Here is a 22,818-nt window from a genome sequence, read left to right on the forward strand (position 1 = left end):
CTTTTTTTTTTTTTTTTTTTTTATACATAATATATATATATATATAGATTCCAATAATTCTATGGTGACATGGCATCATAATTAATTTATATGACTATGTTTGTTATATGATGACAAAATAAGACATGGGATCGATCCGCTGGCTCCCATCAAGTATCACCACCTTACATTTTTAATAATAGTCGTCGTTGTCATTTTTTATTCGTTTTCTATAGTCAATGACTTCAACTTCATACAGTTCTGAGTTGGATATTGTAAAGAACGTTTCTATAAATATTATTAAACACAAGGATATGATGCAAACACTTAACGTTTGTCTAGCTGTGGCATTTAATATTACCATAATAGTAACAAATATCGACATTAACATTGTTAGAGCATTTTAGAGGTGGATTTGTATATTCCCAATTTCCCATGCCTATCGTTCTCTATGTCAAAAGGCTTGCAAATTACTATTGATTAATTTTCTTTATCCTCTTCTCCCAATTAGGACAATTGAATTATCCAAAAGAAAAAGAAGAAGAAGAAGAAGCATATTGTCCTTTATATGTATTGCACTCACTCTATTCGTAGTACTACTAGAGTGTGGCATAAATAAGCCTCCTTGTATGGTTACACACACTGCTAATTAATAAATGCGAGTACAGTTTTGAGAAACCCGTTCCTATCTAGCACAAATCATATACAATTATATCTCCTGTTTCTTGTTTGGCAACTCTTTTATCTCCTTACATAGTAAGAAAGCACATTGTGATTACCTAGCTTTTGTAGTTGCAACTTGCAATGGCTTTTCAAGGATAAGGGGTTTTCTAGCCAAAATGGGCAAATGCCCTTTTTGCACAAAAAATTTACCCTTTTGCCCTCTTTCTTAAACTAATTAAGGAAATGCTCCTGTTTTGAAACTCGATTTTCTCAAAATCGAGTTTCAACGTCACTATAAGCTCTTTAAAACACCACTATAGATATGGGGCAATCAAAATTAAAAATAAATAAATAAATAAATAAAACTTGCATGGAACTTGAGTTCATGGATCTTGAGTTCTAAAACGCCACTATAGGGTCCCTAAAACGCCATTATAGGGCTTCTTAAAACGCTACTATAGGACTCTAGAATTTTTTTTATTTTTTATTTTTTTAATTTTCAATTTGTTATAACTCGATTGTCCAAAAATCGAGTTTTAAATTGAAACTCGATTTTTAGAAAATCGAGTTTCAAAACAGAGACATTTTCCTAATTAGTTTAGAAAATTGGGCAAAATGCTTGATTTGAGAGAGAGAGAGAGAGAGAGAGAACAAAAATCCAAAAGAAATGAGGAAAAAAAAAGAATAGGGATAAAAAAAAAAACAAAGGATAGAAAAAACAGATGAACAAAAAAAAAATAATAAAGAGGAACAAAAGGTAACATAAAAAGACATAAGGAAAGAAGAAAGACGTGTGGGCAAAAAAAAAAACAAAACAAAAACAACAACAACAACAAAATGAAAGTGAATGTTGCACAATGCATACTAGCATAAGGTAATTTGGTCTCTCTAGGTGCGACTTTTTTTCTCTCAAGTTTCCCCTCAAATTGGGGAGATTACATTTTAATGGGACTGGGGAGAAAACTCCCGAACCCACCAACTTTCTTTACCATTTTCTTCTCAAACCAAACACACCAAAACACCTTTTTCTCTCCTCTTTTTTCCATCCTTCCTAAAATCCACCCAACCAAACAGACCTTAAGAGTCTGCTTGGTTGGGTAGATCTTAAAAGGAAAAATTAGTAAAGTCTGGGTGTTTTCTCTCTAGTCCCACCAAAATGCTATCTCCCCAATTTATGAAGAAAATAGAGAGGAGAAGAGTAGTTGCAATCAAATAATTTAACTACCCCTCCTCTTACGTTTTAGTTGTTTCTTTCATTTTTGTTTTCCTTTTTCCTAGGCATGGTACAACCACCCTCCTTTCTTTATTTATTTCTTTTTCTTTTTCTTTTTTTGAACTACCCCTCCTCTCAAGTTCTTCTTTCTTCAATTTTTTTTTTTTTTTTTGGTTTAATTGGACATAATTTTTTTTAATAAGGGCATATAAATAAATTTATACAAACTCTATTTTCTATCTTCCAATTTTTTTTCTCAACTAAAAAAAAAAGTTGATAGGGGTATTTTTGACTAAGTAATTGAAACTCATAAGCAGAAGGCTAGGAGAGCTGACAACCCCTACGAGGTCGTCAGCTTCACAAAAAATGACGGAGGCTCCAAAATGACTATAATAGAGGTGACGCACCCTTAATAAACCAACGGTGCTTTCAATGGATGACGCCACCGAAAAAGATGACGGACACATCTCCCCCACAAACCGACGGGAGAACCTTAAGCAACGGATGACCATAAGGCCGACGGAGTGGAGAAACCGACAGGTCCTATGTGGCCTTGCTTGGTCCTCATGAATACTCATACATGGAAAGATAATGTGCATCACGCACAAAAGCCCTAATGCTCACCCACATCTCCCTCATATGGAAAGACACTATAAAATCTAAGAAACCCTAATAACAGATCTTCCCCACAAGGAAAAATCCCCACTCTTAAGGGATCTTGGTTCACTACTCACTACTATATAAGCACCAGACCCCCTCTTCCCCAGGTACCCAAAAAATCTCTAACTCTCTTATTATAGAGTTCTTAGAGATTTCTTATTCATTGACTTGACCTTCGAAGGGTTTTTGGCCTATACCACATCGGTACCTTCTGTTTGGTCCTTTTGTTCTTGTTCCACAGGTACCTATCGGCATGATTTGGAGCCTACAACTCACTAACGATTTCAACACATCATCAAAAGTTTTTCAACCTTCACTTTTCCACCCTTAATCAAACACAAATAAAAAAAACTAAAATCTCTTTTATCCTCCCACTTTTCCATCCCCTTCCAATTTTCTATCCTCCTACTTTTCCATCCCCCAACCAACAAAGCCTAAGTAAGGGCGACTTTCCACATCAATTTTTGCACACTATGAGCATTTTCAGATGTGCACTAATATTTTTCCTTATCTTAAAGATCCTATCTCTTAATCTTTAATTTTCTTTCTCATTTTCAAGGAGGGAAAGCCAGAGAGTTAAAATCTAGGTATTTTATCAATTTGCTTATTGCATAACACTATAAATTTTCTTTTATCTCCTATTCTTTAATGGGATCATAAGATGGTGTGATTTAAAGTACTTCTAAATCATGCCATTTTAATTAAAAGCAAAGTTGAACTGATGCTAGACCCAAATCCAACACCAACGATCTTACATATTGTCTTTCACGCACGGTGAAAGCCACACAATTCAAAAGCTCTCAGATTCATAAAATCAAGGCATGGACATCACAGATCCCGCCCTCTCCCTATATAATCAATCTTTCTTAGGTTTTCATATGGTAGAAAGCTTGTAAGGATTCAATCTTCAAAAATAGGTCACTGGCTCACTGCATACCAAATTCTTGGCCCTGTTGACTTGAATATATTTTGCAAGTCCGTATAAAATATTGCAGGAAAATTCATTTTATGTGTATTCACGGTAGATTAAACGCTAAGATTTGTCCTCTTTATTGTCTCACTTATTGTCTCTCACTGTGGCATACCTAAGAGGTGTACCGGTAGTCGTTGAAAGGGAGGAAAGCTCATTGATCAATTTCAAATAAAGAGAACCATTTTCTGTGAGACAAACGAAACGACACACTAGAGGCCTTCCACTTGGCCAGATGGATCTAAATTGGAATACAAATAAAGACTCGGACAACATTCCAATTGCATAAATTTGAGCAATGATGAAGAGTGGAATGTAGGGAATTTTAATGGTGATTTTGTGCTAGAAGACTTTCTATTGGGTCTAAATTGACCCTAGTTAAATTAACAAATTATCCAAGTTGATTCATTATTTTAATTATATGCAATATTTAATTGAGGCACAACCACAGCATCAATCTAGAGTAGTGCAACGAAACACTGTTACTTGGTTACGATGGGAAAAACATTTGCGGCAAAAGTCTCAATAGATGATATATAGGTCACCACTCCTAAAGAATCTACTAATAAGATTAAGGTTACAAGTATAAAGAATATTAGTTGATCCCAAAATACCTGCGTTCACTAGAACCTACTCAACTCAGCTCTACCTCCAACCCAGTTGGAGTTTTGTTCTTAGCAGACTTCTTCAATTGCATGGATCTAACAATCGACGTGACTAACTTCAAGATGCACAAATCTACCAATTCACATGACTGACTTCTCCATAGCAATCCTAGATTGTTGTAGTAGTTGGTGCAAAGTTCTTCGCAACACTAGTTCTGTACAAAACTCTAGGCACATAAAATCGCAGTAACTTCTCAATTTGCATGTCTCTTCTCTCATACTGATGACAACTATAAATATGTCCTAATCTACATATGGGAACCCTAATGCACAAATTCAGTAGCGGCGCCACGTTCAAGCCAGAGTGGTCCCAAGACCACCCTAACTTGAAATTTTTTTTTATTATATATATATATATATATAATAATTTAAAATTTTTTATTTATCTACCTTTAAAAAAAAATTAAGAACACTCTCAAAAAAATTAGGAACACCCTCAAACTCATCAACACAGCATGTCATTACCTGCGTCGAATGCCTAAAAAACAAATACAGTCATCGCAGAGGTCGCCCCTTTTTCTTCTTCTTCCTTTTCTTCTTCTTTCCTTCATCTCAGATGCTCTGCTAGTCTGCCTCGTTTTTTACTCTAGTTTTTGCTTTGTCAAGTTTTTTCTTTAGTTTGCCTTTTAGACTTTTAGTTTGCTGCAAGGAAGTCAATATCGTACTGAAAGCTGTATCGATTTGCATAACGATACGATATATTTCGAGTACCAGTCAATACCGGTGTACTGTTTTTCGCTATACTTATAAAATCCTATATATATATATATATTGCTGAATTTAAATTCTCTATCTTTAAGTATATTTAAGCCCAATTCATCATTATCTTTATCCTTTTACAATGGCCCAATCCATTACAAATAAATCTAAATTATCTAATCATTATATTAAAAATTCAAACAAGTGTAAAAGGTCAAACATCCCACCTAACTCTCACGTGAATTTTGAATAGAATTCAATGCCTTAGTTTTACCACAACCACACGTTACTTTCAAAAAGAATAAACACATCCCACATGTTTTGAAAATGCACTGAGAAGTGAGAAGCCAAATGCTCAGAATTGAGAAGTCTGGTCTCTGGTGTTCATGAGCGGAGAAGAGGAGAAGATTAAAAAAAATAATAATAAAAATAAAAAATAAAAAATAAAAAAAGAAGAAGAAGAAGAATGAGAGCTGCAATTTAACAGAACGAGGCCATGATGCAAAGGTAGGCTTCGCCGGAACTTCGTCATTGTCTCAGTGTCATGGATCTATGGGTTTTTGCAAGCAAAAATTAGTTTCAAAGAGGTAATACTTGTTCTTAAAAGATTTCGGCCGGAAATCAATATTTCGGCCGGAATGACCAAAATGCCCCGAAATGGCCAAAATCACCCGAAACAGTCCGGTATAAAAACCGGTACAAAATGGGAGGGTCACCTGTACCGGTTTGGTTGCTGAAACGAGATATTTCGACCGTACCGGCCGGTATGGTACTAAATCGTCTTCCTTGGTTTGCTGACTCCACCCATGTGACAAAGCTTTGGAAATGACAAAACTCAACAAGCTGACAAAAGAGTTTGATTTCAAACTTATTTACTAGGTCTTGTCTCTTCCCAATATAATATACATGTATACACTCTGATTGTGTTGTTTTTAGTTGTTGTTTTTCATTATTTAATTACATATTTATGTTTTAATATTCTAAAAAAGTAATTGTTATGTAATAACTAAATGATTTGAGTTTCCAAAAAAAAAAAAAAAAACTAAGGGCCCATTTGGTAATGTTGTTCTAGTAACGTTATTTGTATTTTTTGGAAATACGTGTAATGTTGTTTAAAAACTCAAAACATGTGTTTAAAGACATGTACCAAACATGCCTTAAATGATTTGTTTTATTTGAGGTTTACTTATTTGGATCAATAATTTTATGTTGTATAAGAAAATATAAATATATATTATTTTTAATTTTTTTAGAAACCCCGAAACACCTGGAAATGGTATGCCAAAATAGACCGGTACCGAAATATTCCATTCTACTAAACAAACCGAAACAAGGTCTAAAACGGTATTCATAACATTACTTTCAAGCAAAAAGAAAAAGTTTTAAAAAAAAATTGAACTAAAATCTATAAATAAATAAATAAAAATTTGTAACAAAGCAAGCCCACCCAAGAGCACCCTGAGAAACATTCTTAGAGCCGCCACTGCACAAATCCCAATACAGGTCAATTCATCTTAGGCTGTAATAGAATTTTCTATTTAATTTTCCTGTAGCTCGATTGGTCGAGAGATGCCGATCAGGTATTAAGATGAACAAATTCTTGATAGGTTGAGGAGGTATTTAGATACTTAACATTTTCTTGAGCAAGTTTCTTGTGTCTTCAATATGGACTTCAATTCACTTTTGAACACTTGAAACTAAAATTCAGAATGAATCATGTTTTGAATACCTAAAAATATGACTCTAACCCTCTCCATTTAGGCTTTTGGAAAAAGTCCATAAGAAGGATCTTATTTCATTGTAGGTTAGAAAGTAGCCAAAAATGACATAAAGTCATCATTGTAGCCATAAGTATATAGAATGCAGAGTCAATGCTTCGTAAAACAATATTGATATCAACGTTAATCACGTATCCAATTAGTCAATCTTAGCAAATCTAGATTCTTTGTTTTAAAAGAAATGAACAAATAAGTAAAAATTGGTAAGTTCAACTCTAGAATCTAGATCTACGTTAGTCTAATTCAAGTATTCAACTGCAATAATTTGAGAGACCATTTCTCTGTCTATCATGTTTTTTAAAGGATTGTGGGAAGTCGAATCCAAAATCTTTTATATTCGCTAAAATATTTTATTTCAAAAGATGACTGATGAAGAGTTTTATAATTTATTTTATTTAAAAACTTTCAAGTGTTCAGAATTTCATCACAAGTGCTTTGTCTTTACTCCTTTACAATACTACAACTTCTCCGATTAAGTACATTTTTTGAAATTTCCAAACCGCATGCAATTAGATACATCTAATTTTCTTTGAATTTCAAAAAACAAAAATTTCTCCGGAAAGGTTTTCAAAATGAAAGAATAAACTGAGCTTTCGAAAATTAAAGAGTTCTAAAATCTTGGTTTTGACCAAGATGAAGTCATAGAGGGTGTCTGGTAGTTGTGGAGATATGGTAATTTGATTAAAAGAATGGATTGAATAAAACTATGAATGACCAAATTAATAAATCAAGCTAGTGATTTCACGAGTTTTCCAGGCATCAACAATCTGAAGTTTTCTCTTCTATCTTTCTTTCTTTCTTTCTTTATTTTTTTCCGGGAACAAACATATCTTTTCATGCATAAACGATTTGATTAAACCAAGGATCTGAAATCATTAATCAAGCTAATTGGCTAGCGTAATCGATGTAGCACATTCTAAATATTGTAATCAGGTCAAATCATGACTTGAACAGATTTAGATTTTATTTTTGTCCATTTGAATACATAGGCAACCAAATTAAACCATAACATTAACTCAAATAAAAAGCTGATAACTAATGATAACATTAGTGTAGGAAGCTGGATGAGCACAATAAGAATGAGGCTCTTAGGAGCTTTTCTTACCCAATCACAGATTTGTCACCTCTCTTGACTGTAAATCCACCATAAAAGATTGGCAAGAGTGCTCCCATCATCATGTTCTGTCAACTTTCTTGTCTTGGCTATGGCGCTAGTATAGTTGTAGGTTCCTTCCAAAGCATAAACAAAATCCTTCCAGCGGTTTGAAACTCCACTCAAGCTAAAAGAAGGCAATGCCCAATTAACAACATCTCGCGCAAACTCTGCATTAGAAAACAATATCTCTGTGATTGGTGTGATAGGAAGAACCTGAATTCCCAGCCTACACGCCGTCCACTCAGCCGGAGCAAACCAAAGTTTGGTGTCCCTCATATTAGCCCACAAAATGCCTACCAACCTATTCTTCCTGCTGAATTCTTTCCCATACATATCGTCTCCCTCTCTCACATGCCACCATGTTTGAGCAGAGAGAATTTCCAATGCAGCAAGCGTTGACCCAATGCGCTTAAGAAGGTTGTCTTTATAGGCTAATCCCAACAGTGCAGCTGAATAATATGCATTCACTGCTTCACTTGTGCTTTCTTGATTTCGCCCATCTGTATAATTTTGGAGCCCTGCAGCCCAAGAATGTAACTTCCACGGATCAAAACATCTAACCTGAGGATAATAGGAATACGAATATGATCCTAGGCCTACATTCATGTAATCAGCCATTAGAGAATAAGCTTGTGGCTTATATTGCCTCCCCCATGCCGGGTCAATCTTTGCAAGTACTGCAATTGCATAAACAAAGTAGCCCAAATGAAAATGATGATCATGGTATATTCCAAACCCGAAATCCAGTGTGGAATTTGTGGATCCTAGTTTGGTGACAAGACCACCCCATTTCCTTTCATACAAAAAGCCATTCCCACCATAGTTTCCATCTAACCATGGTTGAAGTGCATTTTTCAAGAACTTTGCCACCACTGGAATCGCCTTAGGATAACCAACTTCTTCTGCAATTAATGCCAATCTCGCAGCTCTTGCAACTTCTTTGCCATAGAAATATGACGATGGTGTTGATATTGTTGTTAACGCATCAACATCTTTGCGAAGTGCAGAAACAATTTCAGGAAAGTGTTCCATCCTAATACCAGCAATGGAATGCCAAGTCACTGGAATTGGTTCCAACTTCAATACCCATGAATCTCCTATAACTCCCACGAGATCACCATCAATGCTTTTGTACTTGAAACCCTCTAACACAATGTTCCCCGACAGTAGTTGGCGATGGAGAGGGTGTGCAAGCAGCAACAGCTTTCCTCCTCCCTTCTTCTCCCATTTGTATTCCAAACGAAAGGGCTTACCCAATTTTGCATGGCCTGAGATCGGATAACACGAGCTATACTTATCGAGCACTGCCTCATATTTTCGTTCCGAACTAGGCAAGATAGCAATCCTAATAACCCCAGAAAATTCCCGGGAAGTAATTTGAGATATGCTATGTGTGAAACGTATGGGTGCTGAAGTATACAAGAGCCAAGTCTGGCTGTTGTTAAGCTTTATAATGTGTTTGGTGAGGGAAGCATCAGAAGAAAATGAGAGAATATCATGGATAGTTGAAATGGAAAGATATGTGCTGCGAGTAATGGCTTTACATGTCAAGAAAGGGCTTCCCCGGACAAGGTAGAACCGTAGATTAGTAGAAGGAAGGTCCAGAGTGACACTGAGATCACTAAAAGATGAGATTCTATGCCTTTTGTTGAGAATAGCTGATGGGGTAGTTTTGTTCAAGGAAGTGATGGTGAGGTCAGGGACAAAAATTTGTTGAACGATGGAGGAGTTTGATAAGAGAAATGGGTAGGAAAAAGAAAGAGAGGAGGAATTAGATTTGACGAGATATGGGTGAATGTATTCATGGCCACCACCGTTTGATACGACAAAGTTTTGGAAAAATGAGTTGGTGGGAAGTGGAGATGAGAGGAGATGAGATGAGAAGAAGCGAGCAGGATTTGGAACCACTGTTGATTTGGTTTCTGGGAAGAGAAATGGAGTGGTTGGTGGCCCATGAGTTGTTGTTGCTAATGCTAATGCATTGCAGTACCATAAAGAAAAGGAAAAGAAGAGCCAGAATGATGTTGCTAATGCCATGGTTTTGGTTTGGTTGGCAAAATAATTGAAGGAATTCAACTCATTATATGGTGTATTTGTGGTAAACGCTTGCAAAGACAACTTACAAGTCGCAAACAAACAGTCAGTCAGACCTCGTTATTCTTATTCAAAGCCCAGAAGCCAAGACAAACCACTTCTCACTTTTGGAAGGAATAAAAAATATCTTCGAGATGTGGGTTACACGATTGAGCTGGGCATTTCATCGAACAGCTCCTTTGGGTTACCGAAGCCACAGGTAAAGCAGACCATTGGATGACGGCGTTGTAGGCTGGGTTGGAAGTGGGAAGTTGAGAGTGGGTGACGATAGTATACCATGTTTTTGTTAACTTTACCTTCAATTTTGCTGGTGAGAGTTATTTTTGACTAAAATTTTATGAAAAATAACTTTAATTTATGCAAAGTTAAAGAAGGAAAACAACTATATTTCACCTAAATCTAAATAAGAAAAGTCAAAAAATAATTTTTCTACTTATTTTAAAATCTCTACTAAATATAAATATAAAAAAATAAAATAATTTTTAGAAAATATATTGTAGAATTCTGTTTCATGTTAAATTAAATAAAGAAAATTAAAAAATAATTTTTCAACTCATTTTAAAGTCATTACCAAATATAAAAAAAAAACAATATAATTTTAAATGATTCTTTACTAATGTCGAAACAACAAACACGGCTTTGAAAATAAAGAGTTTTTATTTTATTTTATTGAGAATCAAGTAAAGCTCTATTTTAAATAAATAAATAAAGAAAAGTAAAGCCATCTGCAATAAAGATAAAAGGCGGCCCATAAATAAAAGATCAATGCCGGCCAGTGATGAGCAAGGAAATTGGCGCAATATCTTGCAATTTACCATCACAAATCACATATGATATGATATCACCCAACGCCGTTGGCCGACAAATGATTCGGTGGTGATGGTCCACTCGTCCTCATCACTCCAAATATTAGAGGCTGAAGTACTTCTCAACGAATTAATCCAAAATGATACTTATTCCTTTCACACATTAAAAATAATAATAACAATAATAATAATAACTTTTATATTATTCTATGCGTATCTCACCATTTTCCCACTAGTCCCACCATTTTTTTCCTTCCAAATTGGGAAGAAAAGTGAAAAGAAAATAATATTGAGATGAAGAGTACAAAATAATTTCTCATTTTCATCCTTCTACTTTTAATAAAAATATAAAAAGATAATTTCTCATGTAACTACCAAACTCATGTCATAGAAAACACAACTATATATATATATATTTGATAGTTGCAGAATGAGAATTTTGAATACTAATTCACACATTCTATTATACACACTAATTCTACAACTTCAAGCCACAATTTCTATACAGTTTAAGTGTGTGTGAGAACTAAATTTTACCCCTAATTTAGCATCTTCACATTGGGTCTTGGAAGTAGTAAGCATGGCCAATATGCTGACTCAGCTTTGCCAACTCAGCACCATAATAAATTAGTAAAATCTTTTTTTCTTTTTTTAGTGAGCAAAATAATAGACTTTCATTAAGCAGCAAAATACATATGCAATGTCAAACATTAGTTGGGATTGTAAAATAAGTGTCTACAGCTTTAGGCTTTAGCTAGTCTAGCTAGCAAATAAACGTGCAGCTTAGTTTCCTTCTCTTCTGATAAAAGGAAATGTAAACTTTTTTATGGAAAGAGTAAAAAAATTAATTAATCTCTTGACAGTTTTTTTTTAATTTTTTATAAAAGTGATAAAATTTTTCTTAAAATAATATTTTAATAATTGCCCTAAAGGCATCCGTTAACATATTCCTATTTTGAAAGTTACCATGTCAAGAACCAAAGTCATGTCCCCAAGACAGGATTTTAAGAGACGGCTATTTTGCAAAAAATAATTTTGATATATAGTGTTTCTTTTCCATAATAATAATAATAATAAATAGTGTTATTTTGCAAAATCCCCCAATGCAGAGAGAGACCTCTCTCTGAAGAAGGCAAGCAAGTTGGGATTACTCTCAAGCCGTCAAACATGCAGAGTAAGACCAGATATCTCCCTCCTATGCTGATCCAACTAACTAGCAAGATAATATGATAAACAACCTGAAAGAAGCTCAAACTAAGAAAGAGGTCATTCACTTTCTGTATTAACCATTTTTTAACCAGAACTACAGATGCACAGTTATTCCACAATTAGCAAGTTATTTTCCATTAGTCCCTCTCCAACAGTAGGATATTCTGGGGATAGATGCCACTCTCCATCCACCAAGAACTTGATTTCGTACCTTCACAACACAAAATTATTATTATTATGAAGAAGAAGAAGAAGAAGAAACTAAGTGACCCAATCGAGTGGTACCTTCCAGGCCTAAGCGTTAATGTTGTTGAGAACTTCGTGAAAGAACCAGTGTATTCTGGCGATAAGTGCTCTCCTTGACTCCATCCATCAAAGGTTCCCATTACTTGCACACTCTGATGCACAATAAAGAAAAGGACAGATTTACTACATCAAAAATAAGAAGATAGTCAGGCAGGGAATGTAGCTGGTTTTACCTTCCCATAATTATAATTCTACAACAAAAGAATAAGACAATTTTGGATTTTTCTCCAATGAATAGATTGTAAGTTATTTGTTTCAATGTATATAAATAGGGGGGGTGGGGGGGAGGGGGAGGGAAAGGATGGAGATGCACGTATACTTTACATCTGGGAGGCACCGGATCATTAAAAGATAAAAATAAATAAATAAGTGAAAATTCTTGTTTCAAATTCACGAGCAACAAACTGCATAAGGAAAGCAGAGGTCAGGGGAACCCAGCAAGCATGGAGAGAGGCTAATAAAAAGCTTTGTTTTCCTTTTCTTATCTTGCTTTAGTTCCTATTTCTTTACTTTTCACTATCCTTGTATAGGTCCCTCGAAACTTGAATAAAATTCAGTGATCATTTTATGGTTTTAATTTTTAATGGTATTATTACACACACGCACGCACGCACATCCCAAAGTCTTGAACTCATGGACACACTCTTAACCCCATTCTTATAGGAGCAAGAGGTGCCATTTAAGCTAACAAATGGGGAGAAGTCCATCACTTTAGGCCGACACACTGCTAACCACATTTATCTTTTTTGAGTTCAAGACTATAGCTCACCCTTTGCCTTGAATTGAAGTGGTCCATATTAATATCAATAGGATAAGATAACCCAATACAATTGAGACTCCATTTTCATTAGGAAAGAAAACTACAAGGAATAAGAACAGCTTGCTTTACCTCCGCCATGCCAATCCAGAACAAGGGAACCTCTTTGGATCGTGCAGCATCCACATCTTTTATCTGTTCATTCAGCTTTTCACGTACAGCTTTATACATAGACACAATGGCAACCAAATCTTTGTTAGAGAAAAAAAAAACTATATTTTTAAATTTCAAGAGTTTGTATATCACATAAGCAACACAAATCTTTTCATACAGAAATCTCTTATCAAAGTTCACTTTGTCTTGCCTCCCCAGATACTCAAATAGTAAATCTTTGTTCATGAGAAGACTGTTGATGTGAGGAAGTGCATACCCACCAGAACAGGAATATTTCTATTCACATATTTCTATTATGTATCTACTCGCACACGCAAGCACATCACATCCATCATATAAGAAAGCACAAAGTAAATTGTACTTGGTTAAAAGTGAAGAAGTCTGTCAATCTGGAGCAAGGACAGGTTCATGGTAATACCTTCTAACCGGTAAAGAAGATGAGATTGAATGTATTTGCCATTGATCTTTCTTGAACCTACTGGAGTGACAGATTTTGCTATTTCTTCTGCGAGTGTGACCAAAGCCTGTCCTTGCAGCACAAATAATAGAATTGCATTATCAAAAGTTTAGATGTTGATTTGTCATAGTATGTATGAAAAGAAAAGCTCAAACGTGAGGCTGACTAGAATTCTCCAGAGTGTAGAATACAAAACTGGATTTTTTTTTTTTTTTTTTTTTTTTTTTTTTTTTTGACAATGCATCAAATACAAGTTTAAACAAGCTAATGTACAGTTCACCTTCAGACTGCAGTTATATGATAAAGACTAAGGTCAAGACTCGGACTACATTTAGTTATTTACTAATCAGATCAATTAAAGATGGAAGCAGTCTCCATAAGCTAAGCAAATTGCCGTTTAAACATTCAGAAAACTAATGTGTATCCACAATGGAACAGGGTATCTATAAATTTTCAAATTGCTAAACAGCCTAAACTTCACAGAAGCTTTTAAATATAGCATAATGATTTAAGATCTTGTTATTGCCTGAGTGGTAAGACCATCAATTCTGAAACAGCCTGGTCCTCTGAGCCACCATTAGCAGTATTAGACAATATTAGTTTAGCCACCACACTTAGCCAGAAGATGCCATCTGGCACCATTTGATCTTTATTAGCTAATGAGGTATATGATGATCACAGAAGATGCTCTTGAAACCATTAGGAAGGTCATGTCTCTGATTAGGTAGTCACTTTGGTTACCAGGTCAGGCACCAACCTAGTATTACACACCAGAAGAACCGGGATTCTCTCATGATAGGTAGCTTCATAAGAAGTCAATTTAGCTAAAGTAGAATGTATACTTGGTTGTAAGGATAATTTTCTTCCTTGTGCTGACCCATAGCAGGTCCTTACCAAAAGAAAAAAATTCACTGATGCATAATATAATGATATAATCATAGAATTAAATGTTTGGACTGCTCCACTAATCAACAATTTCCTCCCATGATTCAAAGCATTTATAGACTTATTTTTCCATTGCATGCCCCCAACAGACCTTCTAGACCAGTATATTACATATAATTATAATACAGGCATGATTGCAAACAATTAGATGGTATTTTAGCCAGATAAAATGTTCATCTGTTCCATTTCTTCACCAGACCACTTTGGACCACAGCAGTGACACCTTATGCAGCAAGTAAAAACCTGATAGTTATCACTACAAAAGGTGATTTTTCTAGGGCCAAGGACCACCATTATTTATCATGACAGTGGTAGCTTAGGTGGCATTGGCCCAAGAGAGTAGCAACAACTGCAGCAGTCTAGTGGGGATCGTAAAAGAGCAAGTTGAGGATTCAGGTCGCTGGCCATTTGTACAATGGTGGCAAACTTAGCAGTGCCAGTGGTTAAAGATTTAAGACAAATGGATCCTAAACTTTCATGGTTTTTAATTGTGATTGTATTTGAGCCAAAAGCTTAAGCTTATAGATCAAGAGAACCAATAAGTAGTCAAGAATAAATGCTTATCATACACAATACATAACAAAAATGGGACTTCTCTAATTCCCTTTTCCGCATGCAAGTCAAAACAGAAACAGAAGTAAAACAACAAACATAGAGGGGCACCAGGCCACTAAGCACATGGATGCAAAAAGGCCTAGCACTTTGATGTAGGACAATCAGCTCTCAAGGGTTAAAAAAAGAGAACATCACAAAGAAATAGAACCTTAGAATCATCACCTAGGGTTTCTTGGAATAAGCACTAAGCAGTGAAACAGAAAAATAGAATTTAGAAATTGTCATCTAGAGTTGTAAGGAATCAGCACCAAGCATGGGAACCCAGGAACTAGCTCCAAGCAATGGAACCCATGAATCAGCACTTGGGTTTGCTTGGAATCAACACCAAGCACTTGAAGAAAACTTCCACTGCAAATATCATTAATCCATCATCCATTTTCTACAATAGTGACTCTGGGGACCGTGTAATAAATTAATAGGCTCTCCAAATCACATCCAAAAAAAAAAAAACCAAAACAAAAAAAAACCATAACAAGATTAAATAAGATATTGAAATAACAATCAAATAGAATCAAATTCATCCAATAGCTCAATCATGGTTAATCAGGTCCAATAAAATCAATCAGCATTTATAGGTCTAATTTGGGGTCCACATCACACACACTAGGAGGTCATGAACACAAAAATTAAACCAGGCTTTAAATATCATGTTCGAGCATCCAACCGAAAAGCATAAGTTATTGGGTGGAGAGGCCCACTAGTACGCAATTCCATATCATTTTCCTCACCCAACAAATATCTAACTTCTGTAACATCAATATTTGATTTGCATCGGACAAAACAATCTTTGCATAAAATAGAGCAAGAAGGCTCTCACAATTAAGCACTCGCTTTTTTAATTCAAATGTGATTGACATAAGAATTACTATTCTAGTAGTAAATAAGAATCAACACACAGTTTTTGGTCCTCCTAAAGTCAAGAGAGTTATAATTTAAGCAGTACTTGTATCATGAAGTTTGTATGTGTGTGTGTGGGTGGTAGACAAAAAAAAATATACCATACAGATCATGATTGAAAAGGCCAAAAATGGAATCAAGACTGTTGATCTTCTTAATATTTGGTTTGGTCATATGAAATTCATTAATGAGACATCATAGATCAAAAGCATTATTTAATACACAACCTGAACTTCAAGTTCCAAGACAGCAAGTTCGCTTTTGAAATTAACTAATGCATCCTCCTTTACATGTAACTGCAGAGATCAGAGATTAACAAAAGATGTCAGTCTAAAGGCCTTTCTATTAACAATTAAATAAGTAAAGTTCTGCTGCCCTAAGCATTTGATTAAGTAAACCCTTCAAACTGGAGATGTTAGAGGCAAATATTTGCAATATGTCATTTTGCATTTAGCTTAAAGTTCCTATGATGCAGAAGGGGTAGGGTGGTAATTAGAAATAACAGGATAAAAAGGGAATGGATCACAGGACTCTAGGCTTCACCACCTAGAGATACTTGGAATCACCACCAAGCAGTAGAGCGGACACAACAACAATAAAGCCTTGGTCCCAAAATTTTGGGTTGACTATTGATCCTCAACCAAGCTGTAAAGCAATCTCTAATTAAAAATTAAAAATCTTATTCAAATTGCACTACCCAAACTCTTGCTGCGTCCTCTTTTAAATAGCCATAATAGATTACACCAGCAAGGAAAGTCATAATCAACCCACAATACATCCCTTAAAATTTTCAAACACCATAAAGCCTAAATACAATATTATAAATATTAAAAAAAAATAATGGATATTGTGTTTTTTTTTTTTTTTTTTTTTTTGAGTGCAATGGATATTGAGTTGATTTAGGGTTCAGCAAATTGATGTTAGGATTATTGACATAGCCATATCATAGAGACACTCTCGATTATTTTGTTATTCTTTTTTTTTATTATTCGATAGTTTATTATTTTATCATGTTCATCAGAGAACAAAGGCCAAAAGCCACAAAACTTGTAATTTTTTTGTGTACCCATGTTCATTATTCTTTCAATTTATTTCTGCAACATTCCTCATTAAACCACCCCACCCCCCTCTCTTCAAAAAGAGAGAGACCAAGTAGATAAACAAAAATAATACTATATGGTGTTTTCCCATTTTGGGTTTTTATCAATAACATAAAGTCCATTGTTCAATTGTTCTTACAAATCATGATCAAACCAAGAGTAGTTAAAATATCGACAAAGCTAGCAACAATATGCAATGTGTTCTGCATAAATATGTACAAACCTGTCGTTTGAGAAAGCGGTTTTGTTGATTGGCTTCACTTAGTTTTCTAACGAGCCTTGTTCTTTCAGAATCAGCCAGCAGCAACTTTAACTGATATAATATTACCAAATACGTCAAATATGTTAGCTCTAAAGATTTAAAAGAAGCATTAAGTATGTTTGTCACAATACAAATGTTAACATAATAACTAAGTGTCAAAGTGGTTTATCAAAAAAAACCCCTAAGTGTCAAAGTTAAGCTGACTGGGTTTACTGCACAACAATTTTTAGCTTGTGTGGGTCAATTCTGATGTGAGATCCATATATTCTTCAGTTCTCCTTCAAATTATAGTTCATTGGAACCCTGAAGGAAATGCCAGCTTGCAGTCCACTAATTTCAAGCTCAAGGAGCTAAAACTAGCCTACTGCCCACTCTGGAAGACACAGCACCGATAACAATAGAGGGGTAATAACCAATAAATGAATGTGGTGTCATGAACTGTGTAGCAAACATAAGCTTCTGCATAAGTTCCTAGTTTAAATTCGATGAGTAGATAAGCTAATCTAACTTGTTAAATATTTTATTAATAAGTAACAGCTAATTTTTATTAAAAGAGAGAGAAATTTAACTGCCTTCCAGAAGTAAACAACAGGTCCACCTAAAGAATAAGAATCTACATTTCAAAAAACCTAAAAAGTATTTTTCATAGGTAATAAATTTAAAATTATAAAACCTATAACACCTACGTAATAAAGAATACAATTTGCATCATAAATAAAAAATTTATTAAAAAAGAAAATCTTTCATTTATTTTCCATCTCCAATTTGCACTAGTGTCAAACAGGAGCTTGTGATGTTGCTAGATTGTCTAACAAGCAACTTGCGAGAGATCAAGATAAGCTAGGATTTTTTAGAAATAAATGGGGTGTGCTACAATTTCCCAAACCATGATTTCCTACTTCCAGATAGCAGGTAATGAAAAGAACAAAGATGGTAGGAAACAAAAAGAAAAAAAGGCCTCTTGCATTTCCCATAAAAAGAGAAAGTAAAAGCATAGATAAGGAAAGTGTGGATAGATTCCCTCAATATCCAAATTCATGAGAATGGAGGAAATGAGGAAAGAATTTATGTTTCTTATTCATCATAAATAAGGAATTATAGAGATAGAAAATGTAATTTTACCTCATCCCTGCTTAGTGGTTGAGCAAGAAGATTCTCTGGTGAGTCAGTTGCATCAGCATTACTAGAATAATTCTTCGACTTTAGTGATGATGATTCCTCCAAACAAACAGGTATGGAATATCTTCTCCAGAACACATGGGTCATGGGATGCTTTCCCATAGAAGATTGATGCAAATACATCAATCTTGGGTAGCCCATCCTTAACTTCCAAGCAGCCACATTATATGGAAGTTTGTCAATATTTTCCCAACCTAATGTTCTTAAATTCCTTGAGAACCAGGACACTTGTTTGTCAAGGCAACACCTATGCATATCATAAACAAAGTGATAGTAACAATGTGAAGTTTCTGAGCAATTAAGATCAATGATTTGAAGTAAGAAACGGAACAATACATAAACACTTCAATTAACAAGGACTAAACGAAACAAAACAAAAAAAACTAGTAAAAAAAATGGCGAAAGAACTACACAAATAAACTCATAGTATCAAGTAACTACTAATATAGAATTGAAATAAGCAAAAAACAGCGCCTATGGTCTACAAAAATTACTTTTTTTTTCCTGCAAGACAACTGATTTCATCTCTAAAATGAATGTCAAGGATGCTTACCTTGCAGTACCTATCTCCATCTTGAAGAGTTCCTCCTGAAAACGATGAGACAACAAAATAACTGTCAGGACCATCATTCAATGCAGCAACTATACAAATTCTGAGTTAATACTAGTAACAAGAAAATAATTCTATTGAGTTATAGAACCCCATGCCTTTGATAGAGAGGGTACCTCTAAATGTAGGTATTCAAAAGCAAACCTACAGTTGTGTATTACTGTATTAGTTCCAAAGACAGAGTCAATGAAGTGATTGACATTTTATTCATGGAATAAGAGATTATTTTCTTTAAACCGAAAAGCCTCATGAGGCAGCACAATGTCAGACTATCAGTTATAAGTCTATATTCTTCAACTAGTGCAACACATATCAAAAGGAGATCCACCTTCTAATATGATAGACCATAGACAGGTATTAAATGGTTTAACAACGAACCACTAGTTGGATTCCAAAACCAGATTGTTCCATACTTCTTAGCTGAACAGTAATTTCAAACATACTTAGATTTCAAAAAACTTGAAACGCCTAATTTGAGACTCATTAAGACTCATTACGGCTTGAAACGCCTAAATCCTTGTGCAACCAGGTTAAAAAAGGACAGCATTCACAATTTATTAATATCCAGGACTTCTGCATAATGATCAATGCTTGACCACCTAAATCCTTACTTTTATCATTCTAGAAATTTCTTCAAACAATCGGATTAGTAATACCAAAATCTCCCTTCATTTTCAGACAACGCACCTTCAACTCAATATCACTTGTCAAAGACAAGGGCAGCAACTTAGTCCAGCATCTCAAAATCCTGATGCTAACCACTGAGAGCTGCAACTCAACCTTGGATCAATAGTCCTTCATGAGTACCACATGGTCCTTGTTCTTGTGTCCTTCCTTCTGCTTAATCAAGGACTTTGCATTACTGATCATGTTCTTGTAGGCCATGGAGAGAAGTTTGTGCATCTCCATACTTAGCCCCAACACCAAAGTTGAACTGTTGAATTTGCAACAAGTGGAATTGTCTACGATTGAAGTGGGATTGCATAGAATCTATGTGATCCCATGAACTGACTTGCAATCCTACCATGACTCCATTCTATGCACAAACCTTATACAATCCGAATTGATTCAAAGGGGATCATACAATCCAATGATCCAAGATCACAATCTAGACAACCATGGATGGAATAGTGGTCAAACTGTCAAAGGTGGGGGATGATGATCGATTGGTGGCTAGATGTGGTCAAATGTGGTAGAATAGTGGTTGGCAATGGTTGATGGTAGTAAAGTGGTGGTCGACAATAGTAAATTATGGTTAATCAGCGGTCAGTGGTGGTTTGGAGTTTACATGGGCCCTTATACCATGCAAACTGACTAAAATGAAAAGTGTGTAGGGTAAAAATCAATTCACCCTAATACATAGATGAAATATTTATAAGAAGCACAAAAATACACTTTGACTTAATTACTCCTATCATTCATATTTCATACTACATTACTCAGCATTTCCAAAAAATGTTTTCTATTTTCCTTGGGAAAAAAATTTCAACTGAAACAAACGGAATGCAAATAAAGCTATTAAGTGATAGAACAATTCTCGAAAAGAAGTGCAAATCTTACTTCACAACAATTAGAAGTTCATACAACTTCCCTTACATTATGAATAAGCTCCCCTTTTGGGGTGCTAAATTTAGCATTATTGTATTGGAAGAATCTGTTTCAATACAACCTGGCATAACATTCCTTCCATAATGCTCTTTTTTCTTTCTTCGGAGATGGGCATGATGAGACCAAATTGTATCCTTCATAATTGCACTGTAAATCAACCAATTGAACAGCCCAAAGCCCTATATTGCATAGTGAAAGACTCCTCATCTCCCAACAATGTCCTAAAACATTTAAAATGACACACAAAACCTCCATCTCTACCTATTAATCAAAAACACATATCAATCCTACGAGACATTCTTCCTACTAGTACTTATCTCAAGTTTCCAGAAACAACATATCTAAAATAAAATCATTTGACAAATAGCATTCTACAGAGCCAGGCCCCATTTTTTGAATCTCACCAAATCACTTGAAGATTTCCAATCTAGTATCATATTCTGTACATCTCCCTTCTTTTTTTCTTTTTTTTTTTTTTGAAAGTTGGTCAGAATTTCAACACCAAATATAAATTTTCATACTTGAGAGAAATTTTATTTGGTGTTGAAATTCTGACCAACTTTCTCATACTCACTTATCTAAAAAATATATATAATTTCTCATACTTTATCAAAAGAATCAACACTTCCAGCATTCAAGGGTGTAACATATACTCCAAACACATGGAATTTTTCTCTAACCAAAAATTGCAATAAGAACCAAATACGTACAAAAAGAAAATCTTTGACCTTAAGCCCAACTTTTGATCTTCTATCAAATTCACTAATTAGCCAAAAGAATTCAAACCCAAAAAAGTTGTCACATATTCATCTAACATAGAAGCAGGAACCCCTTCATATTCCAACAAATTCAATGGAAATAACACCCAAATAGAAGCAGAACACAAACCATAAATAACAATGGAGTGTATGTACTTATAATACATATAAACAAATCATGGGCATGACTTATAATAGCAATACATAAACGCAGAGAACATTTTTGATCACTTACAAAGTACAAAGTCTGCAATTTGAGTTTGAGAAAGACCGTTAATTTGTTTGAAGCAGGTTGAGGCAGAGTACTAGAGGGAGTTGAGTTTGATGGAATCAATGGAGTGAGGGTTTTGATTAATAGGAGTGGCAGAGAGACCTGGTGGAGCTCGTGCAATGCGACACGTTTTAGGGAGGTTGTTCTGCCACGTGGCGCGATGGAAGATTGGAGAATGGGGAAGAAGAACACGTGATGAATGTTATGGCTCGTGGAAAATGGAAATGGGATGGATCTTAGCCATGGGTACAACTTTTTGAGCCCAAACAAAATTTTGGGTCCGGCCTCAATAATATTTGGTTCTGTTTGCTTTTCTCAGTTTTTGTTTGTATTCGTGTAATAAGTGAAATGAAATCGTATCTTCTTCAATATTGAAAAAAAAAAAAAAAGGTTAGAATGAAATTATGAATTTTTCAAATTTTTTTTTTTTTTTTTTTTAAGGTTAGAATGCAATGGTGTCTTTTACATAACGCCAAACTAAGAAATCCCAATTTGAATGGTAAGAATCAGTTTTGGTACACTAAAATGGTGATTAAAGTGTAAATATACTAAAAGGAATGAATATAATCAAGAATACAGAATGGATAAGGTAATAAATTTATATGAGCTTTTTTATATTTAAATCATTTAAATAATATTTAGTTTTATATTATAATTTTTTATTTGAAATTTATTTTTCTTACTTAGGCCATGGCCTAAGGTTGACCCCAACCATAATTCTAATCTCCCTGTCATAATGAAGCTTTCTTTCTCTTGTTGCCCATGAATGAAAGCACATTGTCAAACCATATTAATTCTTGTATTCTTTATGTGTATAGTTCTTGTTATTTATTTATTTATTTATTGCCTTTACTATTATGGATTTGAATCTTAGGGGTGCTATTTGCACAACATGTGGTATTAGAGTTCGTGATGGTGTGCAACACGATGACAGGGTTTTTAGGGTCCTACTTGTGGTTGGAGTGGGGACAAGGTGTGTGTCTTTGG

The 22,818-nt window shown here is 34.7% G+C and overlaps 2 protein-coding genes across 5 annotated transcripts; both read right to left on the bottom strand.

Annotated features, from left to right (window-relative positions):
• Positions 1-7,569: 7,569 nt before the first annotated feature.
• On the bottom strand, positions 7,570-10,225 carry LOC112024379 (uncharacterized). 2 transcript variants are annotated; one of them, XM_024057015.2, is made up of 2 exons: positions 7,997-10,225; positions 7,570-7,907 (listed from the first exon to the last, which is right to left on the bottom strand). In XM_024057015.2, the coding sequence occupies exons 1-2, from the start codon at positions 9,818-9,820 to the stop codon at positions 7,839-7,841; spliced, it is 1,893 nt and encodes a 630-aa protein (XP_023912783.1). In that variant the 5' UTR covers positions 9,821-10,225; the 3' UTR covers positions 7,570-7,838. The 2 variants fall into 2 exon arrangements, with proteins under 2 accessions (XP_023912783.1, XP_023912782.1); XM_024057014.2 differs by having other exon boundaries at positions 7,570-10,220.
• A 1,713-nt stretch (positions 10,226-11,938) lies between these two features.
• LOC112031491 (protein PTST, chloroplastic) lies at positions 11,939-22,018 on the bottom strand. Of its 3 annotated transcripts, none has more exons than XM_065770704.1 (10): positions 21,796-22,018; positions 19,311-19,338; positions 19,138-19,172; positions 18,528-18,831; positions 17,367-17,456; positions 16,271-16,339; positions 13,548-13,653; positions 13,088-13,176; positions 12,178-12,290; positions 11,939-12,103 (listed from the first exon to the last, which is right to left on the bottom strand). In XM_065770704.1, the coding sequence occupies exons 3-10, from the start codon at positions 19,155-19,157 to the stop codon at positions 12,001-12,003; spliced, it is 894 nt and encodes a 297-aa protein (XP_065626776.1). In that variant the 5' UTR covers positions 19,158-19,172; positions 19,311-19,338; positions 21,796-22,018; the 3' UTR covers positions 11,939-12,000. The 3 variants fall into 3 exon arrangements, with proteins under 3 accessions (XP_065626776.1, XP_065626779.1, XP_065626771.1); XM_065770707.1 differs by lacking the exon at positions 19,311-19,338 and adding an exon at positions 19,882-20,031; XM_065770699.1 differs by lacking the exon at positions 19,311-19,338 and having other exon boundaries at positions 21,796-22,017.
• Between the last annotated feature and the right edge of the window lie 800 nt (positions 22,019-22,818).

This window comes from Quercus suber, unplaced genomic scaffold, assembly GCF_002906115.3.
Source record: "Quercus suber isolate HL8 unplaced genomic scaffold, Cork oak 2.0 scaffold_4, whole genome shotgun sequence".
Classification (NCBI taxonomy): Eukaryota; Viridiplantae; Streptophyta; class Magnoliopsida; order Fagales; family Fagaceae; genus Quercus; species Quercus suber.

Excerpts from the sequence above, each read along its gene's own strand:
- LOC112024379 (XM_024057014.2), bottom strand. The coding sequence starts at position 9,820 with ATGGCATTAGCAACATCATTCTGGCTCTTCTTTTCCTTTTCTTTATGG.
- LOC112031491 (XM_065770704.1), bottom strand. The coding sequence starts at position 19,157 with ATGGAGATAGGTACTGCAAG. Across the intron at positions 16,340-17,366 it reads ACCGCTTTCTCAAACGACAG|TTACATGTAAAGGAGGATGC; the intron begins GTTTGTACATAT and ends TGATCTCTGCAG. Across the intron at positions 13,177-13,547 it reads TCTTCTTTACCGGTTAGAAG|CTGTACGTGAAAAGCTGAAT; the intron begins GTATTACCATGA and ends CTATGTATAAAG.